The 27,551-nt window shown below is 44.8% G+C and overlaps 1 protein-coding gene across 8 annotated transcripts in view; it reads right to left on the bottom strand.

Moving 5' to 3' along the window:
• The window catches only part of SMOC1 (SPARC related modular calcium binding 1), a 149,284-nt gene that overhangs the window by 48,543 nt on the left and 73,190 nt on the right, over positions 1-27,551 (bottom strand). For all 8 annotated transcript variants that reach the window (XM_009428031.5, XM_009428032.5, XM_054666670.2 and 5 more), the window contains exons 4-5: positions 7,997-8,096; positions 5,846-5,893 (exon numbers count right to left, since the gene is read on the bottom strand). In XM_009428031.5, the coding sequence (XP_009426306.1) occupies positions 5,846-5,893; positions 7,997-8,096 (148 nt within the window). The remainder of the gene's footprint in view (positions 1-5,845; positions 5,894-7,996; positions 8,097-27,551) is intronic.

Raw genomic sequence — 27,551 nt, 5'->3', positions numbered from 1 at the left:
TATCCCTACCTCTCTGCAAGCTGCTGTGCCACACTGGAACTTAGGCCGGGAGCAGGGAGCAAATGAACATACTCTCATTGGCCTGACAAGCTCTGAGCCCTCTCACCTGGACTTCAGTGGCCCCACAAAGGCACTAGTCAGAGGGCTCAGGAACCTGGCAGAGGGCTTTGCTCAGCTCAGGCCACCCGCTCCAAGGGGCTTTCCCTAGAGGCTCTGGCTACAGGAGCTACCACACAGGGTTGTTTGGAGGGGCCATCTGCCTTCCCTCCCCTGCAGAGGTGGCAACTTCCCAGAGCTTACAGAAGCCTGTTGCTCCGCTGGAGGTTTTCCTCCACCTGAAGATGAATAACCTCCATCATAAAAGGCTAAGAACAATTAGAATGTGAGCTCCAGGAGGTGAGGCCTGGACTCGTACTGTTATACTCATCCCTGGGTCCTTAGTGACGATAACAAGCCTGACATTTAGTAAGTTCTCCATAAATATTTGCTGAGTAAAAGCACCAAGCATAAAATATCAATGGTTACTAATAACACCAGGGATTCAAATGAATTTATGTCTAAGAGGCTTTTTCCAGATCCCTAAATCTTATTCTCTCTCCAATCCTTGGAGATGAGGATATGGCAGGAAATCAAACTCTCAGTCTAGTGCTGTTCATGCATAAACTTTTCTTCAGAGACCCTGGAATACGGGCCAAAATGGAGGCGGTTGAGTAGCTGGAGCCAAGCTGGCGGAGCAGTTAGCTATGGGAAGGAGGGAGATGTGGTACATGTGTGAGCATGCAAGCACACCCCTTCTGAAACTGACCTCTGCGAAGCTGGTATATGAACATTCCAGGCTTGGTGGAGGCGGCTCGGAGAACCAGAAAGCAAATGAGCTGCCTCTCTCAGGCTTGGAGCTGCTCAGGCACAGTTCTGTTTCAGCAGGCACAGAATCAGAGAGAATCCTTCTCCAAGAAAAGCCATGTGAGCAGAAGCCAACAGCATGGAGGTCGTCAGCTGCCCATCTCCATTCAAACCCAGCCCAGCCCACCTGATGGCAATGCTAAGAGATCAGCTACAGATTCAGCCTCCCACACCCCCGTGGTTGCTAGGGGAAGAGAAAAAAGAGGTAGTCGGGAAGAGATTTAAGTCATGTGAGCAGGGGTGACATTTCACATGTGGAATGTCCCTCGACAGCCAGCCCAACACGGCTCTGCCAGGCTCAGGGCAATGAAGCACCCCTCCTTCAGGTGTGTTAACACCTTATGAGGGCTGAGGCTGGGGGGCCACCCAGTCCCCTTCGTCTGGGATGTTTGCCAGCCATTGCCTCTGTCCTAAGCCTGCCCCTCAGAGCTGCTCCATCCATTGCTTGAGTGACAAGGTCTCCAAGTTGGCAACAACCTGTAGACCCAGCTCTAAAAATAGAGATACAGACAGGGACCTTGGAGAAATAAATATGACTCACTCTTTACTTGGAGCACATACTATGGAACAGCCAGTGGGAGATCTTCTTTTTAAACTCTGCAAATTAAAGCTGGGTTGGATTTTTGAAGTTCTGCCCCTCTCCAAGACTAGCTTGACAAATACAGAAGCCCATGCAGAAAAGTTTAGCAGAGTATATTAGTATTTTTATTTTTCTCTTACTTTCCTTAAACAACTAACTCCCAGACTTCTTATGGGAAAAAGGCAAACCGCAGAAAATTCCTGGTGACCCTAAACTTTCACTTGCCATTTATCACAGCATCACCCCATGGCCTCTGATGCTCTGGGCACTCAGAAGTCAAAAGCTCACAGAGAACTGCCAGAAATCATTTCACAAGTGCTTTTCCATATCCTTTCATTTAATCACTCTTCACCACTGCCCCCCTTCACCCCACCAGAGGCTAAGAACTTCCTTCCCTCCTTGCACTTCACAAGCAATGAAGGGCAGGGCCAGCCCCTGAACCTGTGTTCAGTTATCCTGGAAGCTCCTCAAATCACCTATAGTAATTAGCATTGAGACCCCAAAAAGAGTCACATCAGAAAAATCCATAGGCCTTGGTACAGCCAGGTAAAGCTGCTGCAGGATAAGTTCTTGATCTCTGAAACCATTCTGCTTCCAATCTACTTTCCTTTGGATGACTCCAGTGAAAACCAAAACTTTACCTCTATCTCTACTTCTTCAGCCTTCAACTGTTTTAGCAGTGCATTTTCAGAGCTAAAGGGGCTGTTTGGGGCCCTCTTCCTCTCTTCTGATATTCCTCTGTAGCATCCATAAAACACATGTGAATGCACATGTGCACCGTCCCCCTCTCCCACACACACAACACACACACGTCTCTCTTTAAGGGCCAGGACCAAAGGAGAAGAAGGGGAGGGGGCAGCCAGGATGGGATTGCCCCAGATCAATGGATATTTGAAACTCAAACACATGGTCCAGGACCTACACTGCATTTGTTAATTACCACACATGTGCCCATAAAGGAGTTCGTTAAACACAAGGGGCCCAAAGAACAGAGTGAGGAAAGGACATTCCAAGGGATTAAGTAAATAGTCTGAAGTTTTGACCCTCCTCCCCTCCTGGAGCACGTGCATCTGGGTAAGATAACAGTGCCTCCCCCTCCTTCCCCCACTTCTTCCCTGGGGCCTCACACCTGTGGATCCAGGAGCCACAGCCACTCAGGCCTCCTGTCTTAGACCAAACGGCTGTGACCACCCAGCCTCTCTCCCTCCTCCCTTCCTCCTGCTATCTCTCTGGGCCTCCTCCCCCAGCCTCCTTCTGCTCTGCCTTTCTCCTCCTCTCCTTCAGAGAACTAATTCCTGGCTGGCGACCAGACTCTCCGTGGTCACACAATACATCTTTTCATTCCTTCCAGCCTGGGAGGGACAGCCGATCCCTCCCAGGCCGGTCAGTGGAGGATATTCAAAAAGGCAAGAGGCTAGGGAAAGAGAAGGCTGGGTCCCGGGTCCCGTCCTTGCCCTGCCGTCCCCCACCACTCACACCTCCAGACCTCTGGCCCCACCTCTTTTCTGGCCATACCCATCACCCTGCACAAGGGTGCAGACCCAGCACCTCTTTGCAGCAGGCCTCAGGGAAATAGATGCCTCCTAGGAGAAGCCACGTGCGGGCACAAGCTCAGACAAGGGGCCTTTGTGTCTTCCCACCTGCTGCCTTCCAGAGCACATTCCATTCTTAAGTGGCAGCTGAAAGAGGAACCTTGGCTAGTCGACACAGGATATTACTAATGCCCTCTCGCACCCTGTCCCCATTCAAACCCCAGCTTCCTGGACAGGTGTGGCTTCAGGTGTGGCGTCCTACAGGTGGCCCAAACCTGCTCTTCACTGCGCTGCCCATAGCAGACAAAGAGAAGAGGATCCAACACCTAATCGGATCCTTCAAAGTACAGGGAAAGAGAGGCCACTAAATAGGATTTAAGACTCCAGGGGAGAATGAGTCCTAGCATTCCCCACCAGAGCCTTGTCCTGACCTTTGCACCAAAGAGGAAGCCTCTGCAGAGCCATCTTGGAGGAAGGGACCCATCCAGGGCAAGGGAGTAAAGAGCTGGGAACTGAGAGCAGCTTATCCCTCTGAGATGAAGGCTTCAGTTTCTATCCCCCATTTCCTGCATTGCCCCTGGAGGAACCAGGCTCCTCTACCCTCTTTTGGCTCTGGAAGCTGACCCTAGAGCTAAAAAGGAACAAATGGTACTCACTGCTTGACTGTAAAAGGGAACAAAGGGTGCTCACTGTTGACTGTAAACTGACATCCCCAGCCACCCTCACCCCCCCACTTCCAGCTGGACCAGTGAGAGCCTGGGATGACCATGGGTCTGTCTGTCATTGTTGTCCACAGGGTGCAAACCACATCCCCCTGGAAAGCACTTTTTGTCCAGTTTAAGAACCAGAATCCCATGGCTGGCAGTTGTTTAGTGTGTGTGCACTTTATTCAGCATCATACAATCAGCTCCCTTTGGAGGAGGGGAATCTGGGTGGTCAGTTTTGCATGATTGCCAATTTTTCTTTCCTACTACCAGGACCTCATGCCCAGGAATAAAGGTGATGTTCCTGAAGATTTCCATTGCAACAGGCAAAACTAAAAGCAGTGCATGCCTGTAGTCCCAGCTACCTGGGAGGCTGAGGTGGGAGAATTGCTTGAGCCCAGGAGTTTGAGGCAAGCCTAGGCAACATAGTGAGATCTTTTCTCTAAAAGATAAAAATTAAAAATGCTCTGCTAGAAAAAAAACAACACACACACATACACGCAATAGAAAACTTGAAGGCATCTTCCTTTTCCAATCCCAGTAAACACACACTACTCACAGCACTGGTGATTTCAGGTCTTTGTAGATTCTCTCCCCACTTTCCCACCTAGGAGGGAACCACCCACACTTATGGTAGTCTCCTCATGCCCTGGGAAGGACCTGAAGAAGCACTTACTTCCCTTTCCAACCACTTTCTCATTTTTGCCCAGGGAAAGAGCAGTAGCCCATCTGGCCCATTGGTCCCTGTTTTCTGGTGGGTGGTGGTATCACCTGTTCCACTTCCACATCTTCTTGGAGCACCTGCATTTGGGAGCAGCAGGTTCTCCAGATCCTTATCTCCTGCATTCAGAGTGGGTGACTTCGCCTCTTCTTCCCATCCCATGGCATAAGCACTGGAGGCAGGGCCCAGGGCTTTACCTTGGTCTCCCTGCAACTGTGTGTGCAGGACAAGCCTGTGAACTTCACAATGACCCTCAGCAAGCCCAAGGCTCCACATGGGCCCTGATGAGCATGTAGTTTCCAAGGCCTAGATGCAGGTGGGAAGCCTCAAACTCAGCCTGAGATGGGAGTCCTGGAGAGGCTGCACACGAGATGAAATGCACACTTGCTTTCCATTCAACTACCAGCTCTGCACATATGCTGTCCTGGAGGTCAGTGGCAGTGAATCTTAAGCCTCCAACTGTCTTCCATGCTAAAAACTATGGTCGGCATATTCCAGGGACCTATTGCTCATGTTGGCTTGTCCAATAAACAGCCCTCAGACAGATGCCAGCTATGTCACTTGTGGGGCCCAGTGTAAAGTAAAAATGCAGGGCCTTTCGTTCAAAAAGCAGGGAAAAGTGCCATTAAAGGCACTAAAATACAAAACTTTGTCCTTTATTCCATAGTCTCTCTCTCTTACCTTGTCATGGTGTTATTTTAACTTGCTACTTAGTATTGTCCTAGATAAAGAAAAATTAAAATTTTAAGCATGCTATGGAAGCCACATAGTACACCTCACAAAAACTTTGTGCTAATGAGGTGACAAGGTTCAGCAGACACTCATATGACGTGTCTCTCCTCCACTCACTCACATCTTCACTGTCCCATCAGACTCAAAGACAGAATTATTCAGAATTTCAGGATAACAATTGCACAGGTCGCATGCCCACAAAGCCAGCCTCGCCTTAGTGAAGAGAATCTGGATGTGCTGGGACAATTATGAAGGAGCATCAGCGAGGGGGGAAAAATGCCCAAATGTGCTTACACAACAAGAGAGCCAAGGGCAGACTTGGGCACCCTACCTTCCTCATCCTCTCTGGTTTAATGCTGGCTACACTGGTAGTTGATTGACCGAGCTCCCCAGGGAACCAATATTCCTAGGGCTCACATTCTAAAGGTGCTTCCCAGCTCTGGGCTCTATACTCAGTCACCTCCCTTGGGAATTCTGGGAGCTTGGTGTCCATCACTGTATGAGCCTTACTTACCTCGGGTGCTTCAGAGAGGAAACATGGAATAAGAATGGAGAAGATGTTCTGCGGGACACCTTAGGCTTTCACCCCAGGCTCCTTCTATCTCATCTAAGAAATCCTGCTTGGACCACCTTTGGAAGCAAACATTTAGATAAAGCATAAAACTCCACTCACCTTTCCTTCCTGAGTTACCCTGGCTCAAGGGCTTGTCGGTGACTGAACCTTGGGTGAGAAGGGAAACAAAAACATAGCCACTCAGAATGCATTGTGGTTGGTTTCTTTCAAAGAGTTGGCAAAACCTGATGTTATGAGCATATGGTCATGTATATATGTATTGTATACACATCTAAGGATATTATATACAATGTTAGTACATATACACATGTTGAGTGGGGTTTGTTTAACATCAATGTCACTGATAACCCAGCACTGTTAAGATGAACTATGATTTCTAGGTTCCCTGGCAACAGTCTTGACCACATTTTTACAAAATTCCACACTCATATAACTCCCTAGTTGAATATTCCAATATCTGCCCCTCACCTTTACACCCCCATCTCCCCAACTTCTCACCAGTTCCATGTTTGGAGCCATATTCAGTCAGCAAGGCCAACTGAAAAGAAACTCCCTTTTACTGCAAAGGCAATGATTGACATCCCTTGCTGGTTAGGACAGGAAATCAGCGATTTTCCATCTGCATTAAGTAGAAAATTGTTGGCCCAATTGTACTGAATGGGCCAAAATAGTCTAAGGCATGGAAACAATTTTCTAGGCACAGCCTGTTCCTCCAGGAGCGGGTAGCAGGTATGTTTGCCCAAGCATTTGCCCTGCATATACTAGGGTGCTCTGTACATCCCCTCCTCCAGTCCTGACCCTGTGGCACCTGTCTTCTGCTGAGGTCCAGCCTCACACAGGCAGGGTACAACCAGCCCATGCACAGAAGGGCATCTGTGGAGTCCCGCCAAAAGAAAAGAATCTCTATTTCCCTAATCCATGTCATACTCCTTCTCCATATACCAGTTTTGTGAGAATTCAAACATATTATCCTGCATGGCTTGTTTCTAGTCGTTTGTTTGCTTTAAATGAAACTTTCCAGGTCATTTGAAAGGAGGGCTAATTCCTGTACCTCCCTACCCCAACCCCAATTAAGGTTTCTAGTTTCCATGTAAACCACAAATAAAGTAAACTTCCCTTTTTGACCTGTAAATTTGGGTTTCCTGATGTAGATTCTTATAGCCCTTTCCACTTTCTTTTTCCTTCATGTAACAGAGCAAGTAGAAAAAGCTATGATAGCAAGACTGTCAGCCTTTGGAATTTCCCATAGGTTTTAGCATAATGTTTTATACTTTGCACTTAAAATGAAAAATAAGTAAATCAATAAAACCCTATGCACACAGATATGAAGAAATATGAATCAGCTGATGGGTGAGACAGGCTTTTTTGAGAGAGCTGAGCCACATAGTGAATTAAGGGAGCGACTCAGAGTCTTTTACCATCTGAATGGAGGTGGACACTGTGGGGCTTGTAAAAATCCCTAATCCACAATCCCATGAAATGGACCTAAAAAGCACAATTTCTCTATGTTTATTAAGTTGGGAATAGAAAGGACTTAATTTTTGCTATGGCCTAACCCAATGGATCACTATAAAGCAATAGTTTGCTAACTTGTCTAATCATCAGAATCACCTGAGAGACTTCATAAAAACAAGGACCTCAGGTCTCCCTCCAGGCCTCCTGGATCAGAATATACAAGAGGAAGCCTCGATATCTGGGTTCTCTTTAATTTCCCAGACATTGCTGTTGATCAGTCAGATTTAAGGGCCACTGTTACGAAAATTTTCCATTTCTCTACATTACATTCTTCAGGGGTGGTGAGTATATGACACAGAAGCCACCATTCTTCTCTCCTGATCCCATGACAGACATCACTAATAGATAACTACAGCCTTGGATGCTGAGCTCCCAGGTGGTCTCAAAATCCAACTCAATAAAGCACTTCAAGAGCCACTAGCAATCAGAATCAGCACAAAAGCTAGTAACTCATATGCCACCACAGCTCTATGAGATTACAGCCAGTGCTTAGAAGGAGAGCATTGAACCAAAAATCTAAACTCAAAATCCGTAAATACACACACATGGCATACACTGTCATGCCTTATCATTTGCTGACTTCCGAGCAAGCATGTTAGAGTAGAATCCTCCCTGATCTAGAAAAAGGTTCATCACCACCATCAACCTTCTAAAGGTTCTCCCACAAGATGCAGGAGACCAACCAACGGGTCTCTCTCCAACCCTTTTCATTCTTTCCGCCCCTCCCTACGGTACCTGAACATACAGGAGTTTTATTCTGCACAGAAGAGCCACTGATGGGCTTCCCATCCGGGGTGACACACCAGCAGTACCCAGTGTAAGTATGGCACTGCACCTGTTCAGGGAAGTGAAAAGGGAAGAAAACCATAAGTCTCGGTCACAATATCAAGACTCATCTCCAACCCCTTTCAAAGCATCACCCATACGGTGAAAGAGCATCTTCCACCTCTCATCCCCACATCTGTCTCCAGAGTGTCTCTCATGGGTGGTCCAGTCAGTGAACAGCACTGGGTACATGGTTGCTGTGGGACTCCCATGCAAACGACAGCATTTTACCCGCTTCTCTCTTATTCCTCTTCACACTTAATACCTGTATTATACTGTGTTTTTCCTGAGATGTTTCTCACCAATACCTGTACATTTGTTTTCTCTAGCACTGGCATACGCTCCCATCCAACTGTAAAAAATTCTAACCCACCCTATTTTTGAGACACAGTTTCACTCTGTCACCCAGGCTGGAGTGCAGTGGCATGATCTCAGCTCACTGCACCCTCTGCCTCCTGGATTCAAGCCATTCTCCTGCCTCAGCCTCCCAAGTAGGATTACAAGCGTGCACCACCACACCCGGCTGATTTTTGTATTTTTAGTAGAAATGGGTTTCGCCATGTTAGCCAGGGTAGTCTTGAAGTCCTCACCTCAAGTGATTCACCTGCCTCGGCCTCCCAAAGTACTGGGATTACAGGCGTGAGCCACCGCACCCAGTCAAAAATTCTAATCCTTGAACTAATTTGGCAAGTACAAGTTGGAATGACACCACTGCAGATTGAAATGACATTTCTTTAACAAGCAGAGACAAGTGGTAAGCTTTTCTTCTTTGTCTAGCTTCTCCTAGCATCCATTCATAGATCAGCTTGCCTATTGATCTTGTGACTGTCTTGAGATGGGGCACACATGACGGGACTAAGGCAAGGGTAAAACCTGCAGGTTTTATTTCTAGATGCCCCACTGCACCACTGTGTGATCTTCCTCAAGCCTCCAAGATCAGGTCTGCCTGCCAGGGAATAGCAAAAAGGAATGAGGCTTTTTTCATCCTTCAGGGTAGCTCTTCTTTCTCTTCCAGTAGCTGTCACCCTACCCACCGCCTCCCGCCCCACCCCACTATCCTGCTTTCAATCTGGAGTTCCTAAACACACATTAAGGCCTACTTCCCTGCTTAGAATCCTTCAGTGATTCGCGTTGGGATCTAGGATAGAGATGAAACTCATTGGTATGCACAAGGTCCTCTGTGATCTGCCTCCATCTATTCCCGTAGCCTCATTTCATGCCCATGTCCCAGCACACACCCTCCACTCTGGCCACAGAACCCTCTGATGCTCCCAAACACATTCTAGTTTCTCCTGATTCTGAGCCTTTGTTTGCTCCAACCATTCCATTTGTCTGGAATGCCCTTCCCCAACCCATCTCCCACCCACTCCTAATCCCTCGTATTCCCCTCCTCCTTTGTGATACACCTCCTCAAAGCAGTCCCAGCCTCCCCTGCCTCCTTCCTCTGATCCTCCCACACACCCTGGGGCCCCCAAAATCACAGCCTTTATCACTGTGAGCTCTAGCTGTTGATTCATCCAGTCCATTCCCCCCTCTCAAGATCGTGACCTCAGGGACTGCATGCTAGTTATTTCTACATTCCCAGAACCTAACATAATGCCTGACATTCATTGTAGGTGATTGATGGGTTGAATAAAGGCATCCATTATCATATTTTCTCAATTCTTGGTCTCCATCAATTATAAAAATGCAATGTCAATTTAAACAACCCCACTACATTAAATGTAGATCTCAATTACAAGACGTGTGCCAATTGCAAAGATATTAAGGTGTGAAGAAAATGTGCTTCTTGAAATCAAGGACATATTGAAATCAAGGCTAGACAGTAATAGCATACAAATTGAGTGGTAAGGGATGGAAGGGAGCAGTGAGAGGAGACATCTGACAGCCTTGGTGAAATCCAAAAGTTATCACAAAGGCAGAAAAGCTGTAGAAAGGCTTCTGCTCTCGTGTGGGCACCAAACACCATCATTTTCCCCAAGATAAGTTGTTTCGCTATGGACCTATCGACAGAAATCAAGGATAAGACAAGATAGGGGGAACCTTGTTCCTACCACGAAGGTGCATGCTGTATAAATGAGGCACTTCCCGCAGCTCCTGCATCTGAGACCCTGCTCGGGTCTTCTGGTCAATGCCTTTACCCCAGTACCATGTCCCACGCCCACTTCATCTCATGGCCATGGTTGCTACCCAAAATGTTCATCCAAGAGCAATATCTTGGGGTCAGGTCAACGCTACTTTCTGAGGAGCCTTAATGGTGGAATGGAAAAAAATCCAGATAGACCTGGATTTGAATCCTGGTCCAGCCAGTTATGAACTAGATACATCGCTCAGCTCTTTGAGCCCATCTATAAAATGGGGATAACAACGTGAAACCTGAAGGTAAGGAAGTCCATTGTCTGGCACCCAGCGAAGGCTGGATATGGAGTGGCGGTGGTGAGGATTGTTCCCAGCTATGCCAGAAATGCCTGGCAAGCTGGCCTTTTCCAGGGCCAGATCTCCTCTAGTAACCTCCACAGACTTGGGTGGGAAATGCTGCTGGAAATGTGGAGTTGATCCCTTCAGACTCCATCCACCCTACAGGGGATATTTCCTAAAGACAGTTCCTTGCCAGTGGCAGCAATTTAATGGAGCCTGGCAGGCTGCTCTCTCCTCCTTGGCCAATAATCACCTCTGGGGAAACATGTCCCAGGAGCTGAATGGCCACGCTGACTCACTCCCAGGGCCCTTGACTCCCATGGCCAAGGTAGGCCTCTGTCTCCATGAGGACTGTGCCCTCAAGTCCATCGCCCGAGGCTGTGTCTCTGGCCCAGTGCTGTGCTGCGGGAGCCAGGCACTGCAGTTAAGCAGGCTGCAGAGAACGGGCTGGTTCAAAAGCTGCCTCCTCTCAAGCATGCACAGAGTGCCAGCAAAGGCTAGTGGGGACAGAAGCAAATTCATGAGTAAGAGGCTAAGCCCAAAGCTTTGTTTCTGGGGATATAATCTGACCTGTGGGCTCAGAGGGTCCCAAGGGCCACATTCTCACTGAGTGTGCCCATTGTATCCCAGTGGGCACATGAACACTGTCTCCCAGCTCCCGGCTGGCCCAGAGGCCCAAACACAGCTCCTTTCTCCCCAGAGCCCTCAGCATTTTTCTCAGTCCAGGCTCCAAAGTAGAGAGCCCAGATTACAAAATCCCAGGCTGGGAGCTCCTTCCAAGTCCTATAAAACTGAAATCAAATGAGGAATTGTTGCCATGTGCCTGTGAGGGCTGGGGTATACAATAATGGCACACCTACCCCAGGTGTGCCGCAGGTGTGGGGACAGCCATGGGCAAAGGGTGGCACAGAAGACCCGAGCAAGGTCTCAGATCCAGGAGCTGAGGGAAGTGGCCGAGCACAAGCTCTTAGCTGAAGGAGCCCCGAGTGAATCAGCCCATGATTCCACAATGAGAGGTTGTTTCTAAGTTGTCTAGGGAGTTTTCAAGGTGACTTCTTGCAGAAAAAGAAGTTACATGGAGACAGTCTGCAGCCGGCCTTCCAGCACCTCCCAGCTCCGCCACTTAACTCCTTCTGCAGCCTTGAAAAGCTTTTCAATCACACTAAGCCTCGGTCTGTCTGTATCTTTTTAAAAAGGGAAGATAATCATGACAATAATACTTATCTTAGTTGTTAAGAGAATTCAATTTGATAATGTAAATAAAACACTTAGCTCACAGGGTAAGTGCCCAGTTAACTTTCAGCTATTTATTTTTATTATCATTGTGTTATATTTTAGCAAACTATCTGTACACTCAAAAATGCCAGAGTCAGATTATCTGATGAGGACAAAAGAACATCCTATTCTGAGCAGCCTGAGGGGAAGTGGCAGTCTAAAGTCAGCAAAACGTTTGCAAAGGTTTGGGTGCAAGAAGGAGATGTTTGTTTTCACATAGAAATAGTTCTATTGCCAGCAGAGGAGAGAAACGTTTCTTGCAGAAAAGCGATCAGGGTGTAAATTCTTTGAATTGATGGTTTCTATATACATGATCAAGATGTAAACTCTACCTGGCTTAGCTTCCTCCCTTGCAGATTTATCCTTTAAATTAATAAGTAATACCCTTCCTTTTTCCCTAAGAGCCTCAAGTTGGTCAACTTTTAGACTTAATCTCAGAAAACCCAGGGCCAAGAGGATCCATGAGGCAATTGGCTATTTCAAATATCTCCCTGTGCAGTTCTCAAAACTCATGGTTGTTCTGGCCCAAAAGGTACAGATACAAACAGTGAAATCTGCTCCTATCCCACTCCGAAGCATCCTAGGAAGGCTGAAGTGTCAACAGATGGCTCCTCCTTAAGGGACAAAAAGTGTTTACTCATCAACCTAAGTGAGGTTACCTTCTGCTTATATTGCAACTGTACGGTAGAATGTAACCAGGGGGAGCGGGGCCAGGTGCGGTGGCTCATGCCTGTAATTCCAGCACTTTGGGAGGCCGAGGCAGGCAGATCACTGGAGATCAGGAGTTCGAGACCAGCCTGGCCAACATGGTGAAACCCCGTCTCTACTAAAAATACAAAAATTAGTAGGCGTGGCGGCAGATGCCTGTAATCCCAGCTACTCGGGAGGCCGAAGCAGGATAATTGCTTGAAGCCACGAGTTGGAGGTTCCAGTGAGCCAAGATCACACCCCTGCACTCTAGCCTGGGCAATAAAGTGAGATTCCGTCTCCAAAAAAAAAGAATGTAACTAGGGGTCTCAAAGGTCCTTTAAGGCAGTGTGTTCCTAGATAAGTAAGTTTCATCTCTGCCTCATACACTTTAATATTTTTGGCAAGAAGCCCTTTACATAAACAGCCTAGTGGTATATTTCAGGCCAACCCCCATCCAGATAAAGACAGATCTGAATTATTTTAATCCTGCTAATCTTCAACATTAGCCCAAATTCTGAACACCTGGAAGGATGTGGCAGGCTACCACTCCCAACAAGGCAGGTGAGCAACCAATGAGCAGAGAAACCTCAGCTCCTGGGGGTAAAGCAAGTCAGGGAGCAAAGGGGAAGAAAGCAAAGAGAGAAATGGGGCTGACAGATGAACAACACATATAGACAACTATCACCCGCAGGTGCCATGTCCAACGCAAAAAATACCACCTTCCACTTTCATGATGGCTTCTCAGTCACCATCAAAGGTCTATGCATTATCTCACTTGGGCCTCAAAGCCACCCTGTGTGCAAATCTTTTATAGGAGAGGTACAGAGAGCAGAAGTTATTTGTTCAAAGCTAGTTAATAACAGCACAGGACACTGGAATCCCAATATCCAAGCAATCATAAAATTTCAGAACTGATGGACTGGAAAAAGCCTTAGAGGTCACCAATCTAACCCAAACACTTCAAAAATGAGGAAACTGAGGCCCAGAGACAGAGTAGTAGTTGGCTCCCAGTACCTTGTCCCGGCAAGATGGAAAGCTCTCAGACCTCGAGGAAGGAGGAAGAGACAGGAAGTGACTGAGTCTCTTTGAGCCTTGTAATTTTCTGGAAAATAGAACTCTTTGGGGTCATGTAAATATGCCCACCAGGGAAGCAGCTGGAAGAGAGTCTTCTGCTGCCGTTTCAATGAGAGGCCTTTTCTGGAGTAGCATTGGCGCCTCCACCTGCTGCGGGCTGCCCTGCTTCCCCTGGGATGTTCTCTGGTGGTTTCTATGGCAGGGGTGAGGCCTCACCTCCCCGACCCGCTTCTTTGTTGCTTGTTCTTTTACTCTCCTACCAATCACCCCTGCTTTCCTAGGAAACCAGAGAGGAAACCAGTCTCTCTGCAGGTGCCCACTTTCTTCTCTTTTCTCCAGAAATGTGAGGCTGCTGTTCTCTCCAATTTGATACACTGATGAATGAATGCAGCTTGTGTTCTGTGAGGTGTGAATAGAAATAATGAGGGATAAAGGTGTCCTCTGGCCAAATAACTTTGGAAATATTGGGTTAAACAAAGTTAAAAGATTTCTTTACTGCAGAACTTGTCCTAGCTTTACATCAATTAATGATTTATCCCTAAGAGGAAGATACCATTTGCAGCAATTCCTAAACTTATTAAACTAGGGGACTGATACAGTTTGGATGCATGTCCCCACCCAAATCTCATGTTGAAATGTAATCCCCAACGTGGGAGGTGGGGCCTGTTGGGAGGTGACTGGATCATCGGGCTGGGTTTCTCATGAAAGTTTAGCACCACCCCCTTGGTTTTCACGATAGTGAGTGAGTTCTTGTGAGATCTGGTCGTTTAAAAGTGTGTGGCACCTCCCCTCCCTCTATCCTGCTCCTGCTCCTGCTCTGGCCATGTGATTTGCCTGCTTCCCCTTCCCCTTCCGCCATGATTGTAAGTTTCCTGAGGCCTTTCCAGAAGCGGAGTAGATGCCAGCATCATGCTTCCTGTACAGCCTGCAGAACTGTGAGCCAATTAAACCCCTTTTCTTTATAAATTACCCAGTCTCCAGTATTTCTTTATAGCAATGCAAGAATGGACAAATGCAGGGACCCTCCCCTAACTTTTACACAGGGAGCATTGGACAGGACAAGTGTTCTCTGAAACGTGCTTGGGGTCAAGGGAAAAAGCAGTATAATGAATTACAAGGCCTTGCTGTATTTTTTCACTTTGTCCCATCCTACTTTTTTGCAGTCTAGATATCAGGCTCTCAGTTCACTATGCTTGAAATAATTTCCTTCCGATGACAACCCCTCCTCTCTTTTTGTAATGCTTTGTCAAGCTATGTATTTGCTAAGAAATCCATCCTGAATTGCCTCAGAACTTCAAGGACAACTGGGATCCCATGGAAGGCACAGTGCCTTCTCACCCTGTGGCTTCATTTCTCCCCATCTGTCTCTTTGTGCTTCTTTTGCAAAATAGAAATCATGAACCATATGCAATGGGACAGGCTTGATTCAGCATGCCTGGTAGCAACTACAAAACATGTAATGAAAGGACTGCTGTCATGTATATGAACATTTCCTAGTGGAAAAAGGTTAAACTACAAGTAAAAGGAATGTGAGTATTTTTCTAACTCTCTTTTGGCAGTGAGAGTATGAGACTGTTTTTTCTTTTTAACCTGCCCATTACTCCAAATCGGTTAGCAGGGTTTTTGGATTAAGCTAATGCACAGTGAAATTTAAACATCTTGCTGTTGGTCCTACTGATGGCTTCATGTCAGAGCAGTATTTTCAGCTGCTCTGTTTTCCTTTCGGCTGCATTCCCTGTAGGATGTCTGAGCAGTTGTGGTTTTCCATGGGTGCCATGGGCTCTGGCTGGAAGACTGATCACCTCAGATGGCCACTTATGTCCCCACCCCCAAGAACATCTCTCTCCATCAGAATCTGAGGGAGAAGATTGTTTATTGGGTATGGATGAGAGTCATCTGGAGGGCTTATGAAAACATTGCTGGGCCTCACCCACAGAGCTTCTGCATTCATTGAGTCTGGAGTCATCTGGAGCATTTGCATTTCTAACAGGTTCTCTGGCGATGCTCTTGCTGCTGGGTCCAGGGACCACACTTCATGAGCCACTGTGTCAAAGGAGCATCCCACCCTCTTTCTGGCATTTATCATGAAATACTCAAGAAACAAGTACTTTTCTACGTGAGAATTTGGGAACAAGGGGCCTTGTGACCCTATTTGTTTCCAAAGCTTTTATATTCCCAATGTTTTAATGACATGGTATTTTAATGCATGAATCTAGTGATTGCAGTATTAAATCTTCTGGGTGATTTCACACATGGACAAGAGTTTGACTGCAGTGAGAAGTGGTTAAGGGGGAGAGAAGGAAGGGATGGTGTAATTCTTTTGGTCTGTCTAGCATGAGCTGTCCTTTCCTCAGTTTGAAATAGGTTATCGCACAAATCTTCTCCTCATCTTTAGTCAGGTTTGGCTGAGAAGCAACAGGAGTAGAAGGGAAAACATGGTTTTGGAGACAAAAAGACCTCAGTGTAAATACCATCTCCACTACTAGCTGTGTGACTTCAGCAAAGTCACTTAACCTCTCTGAGCCTATCTATGAAACAGGATTCATGGTACCACCTTGAAGATTATTAAGAAGACAAAATGAGACAAGATATATAAAGCATCTAACACAGTGTAGATATAGGATATGTGCTTAGCACATGCTGATTTTATCCTTTTCCCCTACCTTTTGCAGAGGATCTAGGCCAGGGGTGTCCAATCTTTTGGCTTCCCTGGGCCACACTGGAAGAAGAACTGTCTTGGGGTACATATAAAATACACTAACACTAACAATAGCTGATGAGCTTAAAAAAAAATCTCATAATGTTTTAAGAAGGTTTACGAATTTGTGTTGGGCCTCATTCAAAGCGATCCTGGGCTGCATGTGGCCTGCGGGCCATGGGATGGGCAAGCTTAATCTAGGCCATAGCCTGAAAGCACTGCTATTCTTATTGACTGTAGACATTGTCTCCCACTTTATGCCAAGTCTAGGGAGGATTGCCTGTTGGGGAATGAAGAATTTTTCCTTTAAGAGTATTTACCTCATCTGCCAGAATTTAAGAGGAGATGCAGGAAAGGAAGCTAATCCTTCAATTTCAAATCCTCCTAAATATGGGAGTCTTTGTCAACTGCATTTTTTATGAGTTGATGGTGTGATATGGCTGCCAACATGGCATTAGTTAGGAGTGGTGTGTTTAGAACAAGAGATGGCCTTGTTCTTCCCCAGCCTGCTCATGACCACATCTGAAATCTTGTGTCCAGTGTGAGGAAGGATGCTATAAGGAAGGCCCTATAAGAAGGGCCTTGGCAAATTAGACTCAGAAGAAGGAGGCCAGATGGAAAGATATATAAATCCCTATGATATGGGAATGAGTGCTAGAACTAAGGATTTCTGCCAGGGGAAATAAATTGTTGGCTGAAAGAGAAGATTTCACAAGGATATAATGGTGCTCATCTTCAAGTCTTTCTGTGGATTCTATAATTCCCATAGCTAGAACTGAAGTCATCTCTTGGAAGTTATAGGAAGACAGCTCTCAAGTCAAGGTAAAGAGGACTTTCCAAAAAAATTGTCCCAAAATTCACTATGGATTTTTTCATTGTGGGAATAAGCTTCCTGTCTCTGAGAGCAATTGAGCAGAAGGTGGAAGACTACTTGGGTAGAGACTGTAAGTGGAGCGTGAGCCCTGGATTGGAGTGGGGTAGGTAGAGGAAGAAGATAAACCAGATGTCTCTGAGGTCCTCTTTAATCCAGAAGGTCCATAATTCCACAACCCTGCTGTAAGGTGAACTTTTGCTCCTGAAGAGTAGGGAGGAGATTTATAAACTAGTACCTAATTGTCAGTGTTAAGACCACCAATCCAATTATATGGTGAAGAATATTTTTTGTATTTTCCAAAAAGTTTGAACAGCATCCCCCACAAAGGACATATAAAGACATTTGGAACACCCGAGTGTTAGGGCTCCGGGGACCCAAGAAACTTCACTGTCTTCACTCCTGTTCCTCTGTCTGGTGCCTAGAATGGTCCAGGTTTTGTAAACAGCAAATATGATACCTCTCGTTCCTTTAATTTTATTTCTATCTTGGGGGTTAAGTATCAAATATATTTTTATGTTTAAAAAGTACATAATAAGAAAGTCCCTCATAAATAGGAGCATTTATTCAGATGAGAACTGTGAGAACGCTGGCTGGTGGGGAAGACAAAAGTGGCCTGCAGGAGTGGAGCCTTTCCTTGTTCTCCTGTCTGACTTCACTTTTAATAAAACTTTTCTGTCTTCACACCTCCCACCTGAGTTCCTATTATTCTTCCCTATTTTGACATGAAAAAAAATTCTGATCCCTTCAATTTTGCAGAAGAGTTTAGTTGACTGACCTGCCGGGTCACCTCCCAGCATGTTACGTGCACTCACAGAGCAGTGGCAAAAGCCCTAAATGTGTGTCTTAATGGCTCTGCCTGAAAGTTTCCTGAGTAAATGTCTGTTGTGGGCCTACTGTGTGCCTAGCCACCTGATTGGACATTAGCTCTTGTTTCATAAAATCCTAAAAAGTGGTGTTTTCCTCCTCAGAGATCAATTAAACCCCCTTCCCAATGTAGGAACACTCCCTCCTATCCCCATGGCACAGCTGATGGATATCCACTTGGTCTCTGCTTGCCCACTTTCCGGGATGGGAAGTTAAGTCCTCTTTGAGTCAGACATTCTGTCTGTGAGCTACTGTACTTGTCAAAAGTTCTTCCCTATTTCGAGTCAGAATCCTACTCTTTATATACTGTACTCAGTGATCCTGGGTCAGCTCTGTGGGACTACACTTAAAAGACTTATTATCATTCACAGCCAAAGGTTTGGATCTGGCTCTCAGGTATCCCTTTGGTCATCTTTTTATTATTATTATTATTATTATTATTTGAGAGTCTTGCTCTGTCACCCAGGCTGGAGTGCAGTGGCGCCAACTCGGCTCACTGCAATCTCCACCTCCCGGGTTCAAGCGATTCTCCTGCCTCAGCCTCCCAAGTAGCTGGGACTACAGACATGTACCACCACACCTGGCTAATTTTTTGTGTGTTTTTAGTGGAGACGGGGTTTCACCATGTTAGCCAGGCTGGTCTTGATCTCCTGACCTCAGGTGATTCACCCACCTCGGCCTCCCAAAGTGCTGGGATTACAGGCGTGCGCTACTGCACCCGGCCTAGTCATCTTTTTATCCATCCTTTGGTTGTTATCTCTGGCTCCATTGGATATTCCTCACATGACATCATTTCCCAACTTTACTCACCTGAGTCACCCTCCTGAATATGCCCTAGTCTGGCAACATCACTTTAAAAGATGGCAATGTCTCTTAGAGGGGCAGTGTGGAATCATGGTTAGGATCAAGAACTCTGGAGCCAGGGTACTCGGGTTTGAATACTGACTCTGCCACTTGCACACTGTGAGACCCTGGGCAAGCTACACAGCTTCTCTGTGGTTCAGTTTCCACATCAATAAAATGGGAATGTAACAGTGCTTATAGTGAGGACTGAATAACTTAACATGTGTCAGGCAAATATAAAACAGCCTGGCACCTTGTGTATAGGTTAAGAAAGTGGTGTTGTTGATGATGATGATTATCTAAAAAAGAAGAGCAGTTCCTTTAATTCCACCACTTTGGGAGGCCAAGGCGGGCAGATCTCGAGGTCAGCAAATCGAGACCATCTTGGCTAACACAGTGAAACCCCGTCTCTACTAAAAATACAAAAAATTAGCCGGGCGTGGTGGTGGGCACCTGTAGTCCCAGCTACTTGGGAGGCTGAGGCAGGAGAATGGCGTGAACCCAGGAGGTGGAGCTTGCAGTGAGCCAAGATCGCGCCACTACACTCCAGCCTGGGCGACAGAGCGAGACTCTGTCTCAAAAAAAAAAAAAAAAGAATACCAGAGAGAGTGACTGAAGCCTCCCATTACTGAGCCTCTCGTCTCCCACAGACAGCAGGAAAGCCAGAGCAGGAGGCTTCCATCTTTCCCTCCCTCCCTCCCAAGCACACTGCATTGCAGAAGAGCAGCTGCAGATACCGCCCAGAGCTCACTCCTTTCATTTCCACAATAGACAAATTGTAGGGACAGAATCACTAAGGGCTACAGGGAGCTCGGATGCCCAGCTGGGAGCACCCAAACCTTGCATGCTTATTCCAAAGCAAATGATGCCAGCCAATCTGAGAGAGGACTCACAGTGGCCATTCAGCTAGAAAACAGCCATTGAAGAGCAGGACAGAGCAGAGAGTGGGATAGGCGAGTCCCCAGAGAGCACAATGGAGACAGTGTTCTGAGCACAAAGCATGCTCCATCCACCCTCATCTTATCACACATCCTTGCACCTGATGGGTGATGGGGGCATGGGGACCAGTTCTTCCATTGAAAACATGATAGTAGAGGCTCCCAACACATGCAAGAGATTAGACCAGTCACTTCCTAGACAAGTCCTTCCTGCACATGAATGGGTCAGACCCTGCTCTTGCCATCACTGACAAAGTTAAAAATTAAATTTCATAACTGCATAACTGAGATTGTTCACTCACTGCAAATGATATGCCACCTTGACCTCCCACAGGAAGGCAAAAGTAAGGTGCCCTTGGGAAGCTGGCTACTGGCTGCTGCTCACGGGGGCTCCAGCTTCTACCTCTCCCAGATCTTGATGTGCTGAGAACCTTAATGCCCACAGAGGATACGCCACTGGGGGAGGGGCGGGAGGGACCAGCACAAGCCCACCGCTCTACTCCGAAAGGCAGTAGCATTTCTCCTCTACAGTTTCAAGGCTCCCTGTAACCCAGAGTTTCTAATTTGAAAAGGAATTCCCTTTCCTGCTTGTAGATTCAAAGAAGTATTGGCCTGTCAGAGACTGAAAGCTCTTAGGGATATACAATGCTCATCTTTGGTGATTCTAAAAAGTTTCCCACCCCCATTTGGTACCATTCTCTCCCAACCTTTCCCTTTTCTTACAAATATCATGCCAAGGGTACTGACATTGTCTCCAAACCTAGGACCACAGCACAGGCTACAGGTTCCTGTGCATTCCCCCTACTAGATGCTCTGCCTCGGTGAGTGGAGCCAGCATTAACCCCATACATGGGTGCAGAACAACCCTCATCTCACTGTCCAATTACAAAGAAAAAATAAGATTTCAAAACTTACTACAAGGTTATAGTAATCAGGAGAGTGTGGCACTGGCATAGGACTAGACATATAGATTAAGGAATAGAATTGAGAATCCAGAAATAAGCTTATTTTTGACGAGAGGACCAAGACAATTCAAGATGGAAAAATAGTCTTTTCAACAAGTAGTCCTGAGACAACCGAATATACACATGAAAAGGAATGAAGTTATAAGAAATAAAAGAGAAAAAAAGATAAATTGAACTTCAAAACTAAAGCTTTTTGGCCAGGTGCAGTGGCTCACGCCTGTAATCCCAGCACTTTTGGAGGCCAAGACAGGCAGATTGCTTGAGCTCAGGAGTTCAAGACCAGCCTGGGCAACATGACAAAACATCATCTCTACAAAAAACACAAAAATTAGCCCTGCATAGTGGCATGCACCTGTAGTCCCACCTACTCAAGAGGCTGAGGTGGGAGGATCGCTTGAGCCCAAGAGGCCGAGGTTGCAGTGAGCCAAGATGGTACCACCACACTCCAGCCTAGGTGACAGAGTGAGACCTTCTCTCAAAAAAAAAGAAAAGAAAAAAGAAAAAAAGAAGCTTTTGTGCTTCAAAGGAAATTATTGAGAACGTAAAAAGAACCCACAGGATGGGAGAAAATATTTGTGAATCATATATCTGATGAGTCTTGTACCTAATGCCCAGTGGCTCACGCCTGTACTCCCAGCACTGTGGGAGGCTAAGGCAGGCAGATTACTGAGGTCAGGAGTTTAAGACCAGCCTGGCCAACATGGTGAAACCCTGTCTCTAATATAAAAATACAAAAATTAGCCGGGCTTGGTGGCACGCGCTTATAATCCCAGCAATTCCAGAGGCTGAGTCAGGAGAATCACCTTAACACAGGAGGCAGAGGTTGCAGTGAGCCAAGATGGTGCCACTGCACTCCAGCCTGGGTGACAGAGTGAGTCAGACTCCATCTCAAATAAAAAAAAGAGAGAGAGAGAGAGTCTTGTATCTAGAATATATAAAGAGCTCTTGTAACTCAATAATGAAAAGATAAGTAACTGAATTAAGAAATGGGAAAAGGATCTGAGTAGACATTTCTCCAAAGATATAGAAATGGCCAAAAAGCACATGAAAAGATGCTTGACATCATTAGTCATTAGAGAAATGCAAATCCAAACACCATGAGATACCACTTCACACCCACTAGAAAAGATACTAATAAAAAAGATGGAAAATAACAAGTGTTGACAAGGATGTGGAGAAATTGGAACCTTCATACATTGCTGGTGGGAATGTAAAATGGTTCAGCTACCTTGGAAAACAGTCTGTCAGTTCCTCAAAAGCATAAACATAGTTACCATATGACCTAGCAATTCTACTCCTAGGTATATGCCAAGAGAATTGAAAACAGATAAACACAAAAAAATGTACACAAATGTTCACAATAGTACTATTTATAACAGCCAAAAAAATGGAAACAGGCCGGGAGTGGTGGCCCACACCTGTAATCCTTTGGGAGGCTGAGGTGGGCATATCACTTGAGCTCAGAAGTTCAAGAACAGCTTTGGCAACATGGCAAAACCCCATCTCTACCAAAAATACAAAAATTTAGCCAAGTGCGATGGTGCACACCTGTGGTCCCAGCTACTCAGGAGGCTGAGGTAGGAGGATCAATTGAGACCAGGAGGTAGAGGTTGTAGTGAGTCCAGATGATGCCACTGCACTCCAGCCTGGGCAACAGAGCGAGACCCCATCTCAAAAAATAATAAAAAATAAAAATAAAAAATAGAAACAACCCAAATGTCCATCAGCTGATGAATGAATAAATAAAACAGGATATATATATATATATACACACACAATAGAATATTGCTTGACAATAAAAAGGAATGAAGTACTGATTCATGCTACAACAAGGCTGAGCCTTGAAAACATTATGCTGATTAAACTAAGCCAGGCAGAAGGACCACATATTATTATTCCATTTGTATGAAATGTCCAGAATAAGCAAATCATAGAAATAGAAAGTAGATTAGTGGTTGCCAAGGACTGAGGAGAGAGGTAATGGGAAGTGAATGCTAATGCGTACAAGATTTCTTCTCGGGTGATAAAAATGTTCTGGTATTAGATAATGATGATGGTTACATAACTCTGTGAATTTACTAATAACCACTCAATAGCATATTTTAAAATGGTAACTTTTATGACGCACAAATTATATGTCAATACAGTTATTATTTTAAAGAATAAATAAAAACAGGTGGCTGGTCCACAGACCACAGTTTGCCAACCTCTGAACGAGTTCAACTCTTCCAGTTTACAGTTGAGCAAACCAAGAACCTAAAGATGAAGAAAACTGACATCTGCTAAGCAACAATTATGTGCTAAATAGAAGACATTTTGTATAAATTATCACTGTACATTAACTGGTTGTTTGGAACAAAAGCAATTCACTGAAAAACACACGTAAAACAAGTAGTAAGATGCTCTGGACACAGTAGATGTTCACACTGTAATAATAATATGTTTTTTGAGCATGTAACAAAAAAGGAAAAAGAAAAGCAATAAGTGCCCAACAGTGGGGTCCATTTACCATTTATACCATCTGTACATAAAGGATGGGCTTGAATTTTTGGCAGTATGACTGCTTTAAAAAAAAAGCTGGCATTGTCCACAGACCAAAAGGCAGGAGGTCTTTATAAAGCAGGGCACCATCCACTAAACACACACAGAGCCCACTTTTTCTGCAGCATCCAAAGGGGCCAACTGTGGCTGAAGAAGCTTGGAAACATTCCAGCTCACAGATGCACCCCAAGTCTCAGTACTTCACCTAGAGGGTCCTCTACACCGTCTGAGAGAGCCACACTGTTGCTCTAGGCAAGATCTATCCACATGAAGACAAAAAGGCCCTTGGCCCCTGAACTCCTATTAGACTCCCAGGTTCATCAAAGATAGGACAAACCCCTTCCACCCTATGAGGATGTTCAGCCTGCCAACGTTTCATCAGTCCAGGCCAACAAAGTTTCACAGTTCATGTCAAGCATCCAGACCTTCAGTACTTGCTGGGAACGTGAAAGAAGAAAAACCAGACAGTAAACCAAGGTGTTCCCAGGGCAAGCTAGTCACACAACTCGAGTCTACAGGGGTGACGTCAGGAAGATGCGGTTCTACACTGTGGGGCTGGGGAGCTAAAAAGGAACAATAAGATCTGCTTCATAGCTCAACCCCAGGCACTTAGGAAACAAGTGTGTATTTCCCTAGGTTTTAGGAAATACAATAGTAAGAACTACGGAAATGACAATAGAGCCCAGTGCCTTTGTCAAAAAGCCACAGAACATTTTTTAAGCTTCCAACTTCAGAACAAAGCATCATCAAGAAGAAGTTACATCTCCCCAGATCCCTATATGCAAGGGATCCATGCATATAGATCCCTATATGCAATGACTTCAGGAAATAAAAAAATCAGGTACATGTGTGCACTGTTGGAGGGGAGCAGTGGTTAGAATTAGAAAATGGGAGAAGTGGTGGTGCCCATACAGCTATATCAAGAAAGATTGTTCCTGGACCATGGAGCTCAAAGACAGGAAATATAACACATTTTTTTCCACACAGAAGTGACATAATGAATAGAGTTTTATATTATATATTATTAGAACTATAATCCGTCTACACAAAAAATTAAAATATCTTGGGAATGAGTCTGATAACAACCAATAATCAACCACATGGTTGCTCAACATTTATGGAAAGCGACGTGGTAGTATGCATCAAATGCCTTAAAAAGTGCATGGCCTTTTGACACAATAGAGAGCTGCTGGAAAGTTAATCTCCAAATTTTTAGGATTCGTGATACATTCATACAATGAAATACAATGCAGACATTTTTTAAATGAGACAGTGTTGCATGTAACTTACTGGGAAATAAGCCCATAATATACTTAGCTAAGAAAATATTGTAAAACAATATATAACATTACACCATTCTTGTCCTAAATAATGACAATAAGTACACACAAGGAAAAAAATCTAGAGGGTTAGACTTAACTGTTGCTATTTCAGGGGCATGAAATCACTGGCTTAATCTTTCTACCTTATATACTTCCGTATTGTCAGAATTTTTTTAACAGAATGTGTATAGCTTTTCTATTTAGAAAAAAATGAAAATATTTATCATCTTCATTATCTGGTTAATTAAATCCCTAGTACACAGACCTACACAAATATATTACATAAGCCTCTACAACACATGCATTTGGAGGTTGCATAGTGTGGCTATGTCATTTGTTTAAGCAATTTTCTAGTATTGGATATTTAGGTTGTTTCCAATTTTTTGCCATTATAAACAAAACTTGGATTGTAATCCTTGTGGCTAAATAGTTTCACATATTTTTAGTTACTTCCTTAGAATAAATTCCTAGAAGTGGAATTGCAGGCCCAAAATGTGGACACGATTGAGGACTTTTGACCCATATTACAAGACTATCCCACTAAAAAGTCAGTGCCAATTTACTTTCCAAACTGCAATAGAAGGGCACCCTTTTCCCTTTATCTGACCCTGAATATCATCATCTTTTCCCAGTTTTTGCTAATTTAGTAAGCAAGAGCATTCATCATCATTTTTATTTGTATTTCTAAAATGACAAAAGAAGATAACATCATTCAGATTCACTTATTGACTATTATTATCATATGACTGGTTTTTTGCTATCTCTTGCCCACATTTTCACTAGGATCTTTTTCTTTCTGAATTGTAAGAGTTCTTTACATAAGATTAGCTCTTTGTTGTTAAGGCTAATGTGTGTTGTTTGCTTTTAGTTTAGTTTTTCTCTTTTTAGAAACAGGGTCTCACTATGTTATCCAGGCTGGAGTGGAGTGGCTATTCACAGGTGCAATCATAGAGCAATATAGCCTTGAACTCCTGGACTCAAGCAATCCTCCTGCCTCAGCCTCCCAATTAGCTAGGACTACAGGCTTGTGCCACCATGCTCAGTTTTGCTTTTAGTTTTGTTTAAGGTATTTGTGTCCAAAAATTTAAAATTTATATATATTTTCTTAACAATAAAAGGCATTCAGGATTCCAAATAACTGACTTATAAATGAGCTTTTGAAATATTATTGTTTGTATATTGTCTTTTATATAGTTACTTTATCATATGTCTTAATCTCTTTTCTGGGTGTAAACTCCTTGAAGGCAGAGGTCATGACATTTTTTTGAATCCTCCCTAGCAACTAGCACACAGCCCACAATATAGCAGAGCTCAAAAATGTCTGGGATGAAAAGATATTGTGCGTGGGGATTTGCTTTGAAGCAATCCAGTTTGGGGGCAGGAGTTGGAAATGAGGTAAAGATGAAACAGAACTGGCCATTTGTTAATCATTGTTGAAGCTGGGTGATGGGTATATGTTCATTATACTATTATTTCTACTTTTTTGTATCTTTTTTTAATTTCCATAATCTAAAGATTGTGTTTTTTAAAATGTTTGTTTCATTGATTGGTCAATAGCATTAGAAAGAGAACTTCTGCAACAACAATGGTGATAGAAATGGAATACATATGTATCAAGGCCACTTCTGTAGCCCAAAAAAGTTAAGAGCACAGCCTTCGATATTAGGCAGGCTTGAGTACAACTTGTCTTAGGCTCTCAATATTAGGCAGGCTTGAGTACAAATTGTCTTAAGCTTAGGGACCTCAAGTCAGCTATTCAACCCCACTGAAACTCAATTTTTCTTTATACATAAGCATATTAATAACTCTCAAAAGGTTGTAGTAAAGATTAATGGGTGTAAAACACAGGGCCTAGCACCTGATAGCACTCAATAAAAAGCGGGTGTCATTGTCATTCAGTGATGCACACACTTGCCAAGCTCCAGCCAACACAGCCTGATGGTGACAGCCCAACACCCTTCCACTGCAGCTGAGATTTCAGTTAATCAGCTTGGGCACCAGACAACTGCTTGGCAGAGGACTTGATAGAACAGATGTCAGGAGTTGTGTTCCAGATACCCAGAACAGAAAACAGACAAGACCATAGCAAAGGACAAAGCCTATAGCTCCTGACCTTACTCAACAGGTCACCAAAGAGGCTAAATTCCACATCTCAAGGATGCAATCGAGAAACAAGAGTGATGAAGTCCTTACAAAAGTGGTTTGAAACTTTGATCAAACATTGGCATCGCCTGGGGAGCTCGAAAAAACACAATGTCTGTGTCCCATTCCCAGATATTGATTTAATGGTCTGGGATATGGCCTAGGTTTCAAGACCTTTAAAAGTCTAACATGGTCTAAGGTACAGCTTTAGTGTCGCTGCTGTAGAAGAAAGCTGAACCACTCCTGTGTGTGAGTTGGGGTTGGAGGTAGGGAGGGAAGAGGACAAGGGAAAACAAAGGGAAAGAACAGAGGCCAGCGAGTCCCACAAGAAGCCCATTAAAGCCAAGTCAGTCATGTGGTCTCAAGCTGTGTCCCATGCCAGACAAATCCAATCCCATTAGAGTCCCATCACTCCCCCCATAAACTTCAAGAGAGGGTTACTGTGTAATAATTCCCAGGGCTAAAATATGTTAATACCGGGATGCGTGCATATCTATATTCTAAAGAATATTAAAGCAATGTAGTTTATCTCTGGGTTTTGGTCTTAGGAGAAAAAAAAAAAAAAGCCCAGCTAAGTGATGGAGGTTGGAGAAAGGAGAAAGCATTCATCTCCCGGCATTTTGGCAGCCAGTCAATGTGACTGAAGCATACTCAAAGAGGCAGCCTTATTTTGTGAAGTTATTGCAGTGTCTTTGATCAGCGGGAAAAGCACATCCATTTCAATCACTGTAGCTGGGATGGGCCCACTGTCTGGCCGTCTGGCTGCCCACCAGAGTGAGCTAGCCTTCAGCCTACAGACACATGGCAGTGCTTAGCATGTC

Source organism: Pan troglodytes, chromosome 15 (genome assembly GCF_028858775.2).
Source record: "Pan troglodytes isolate AG18354 chromosome 15, NHGRI_mPanTro3-v2.0_pri, whole genome shotgun sequence".
NCBI lineage: Eukaryota > Metazoa > Chordata > Mammalia > Primates > Hominidae > Pan > Pan troglodytes.
The sequence above is the reverse complement of the archived record's forward strand: the minus strand, read 5'-3'. Positions and strand labels throughout refer to the sequence as shown.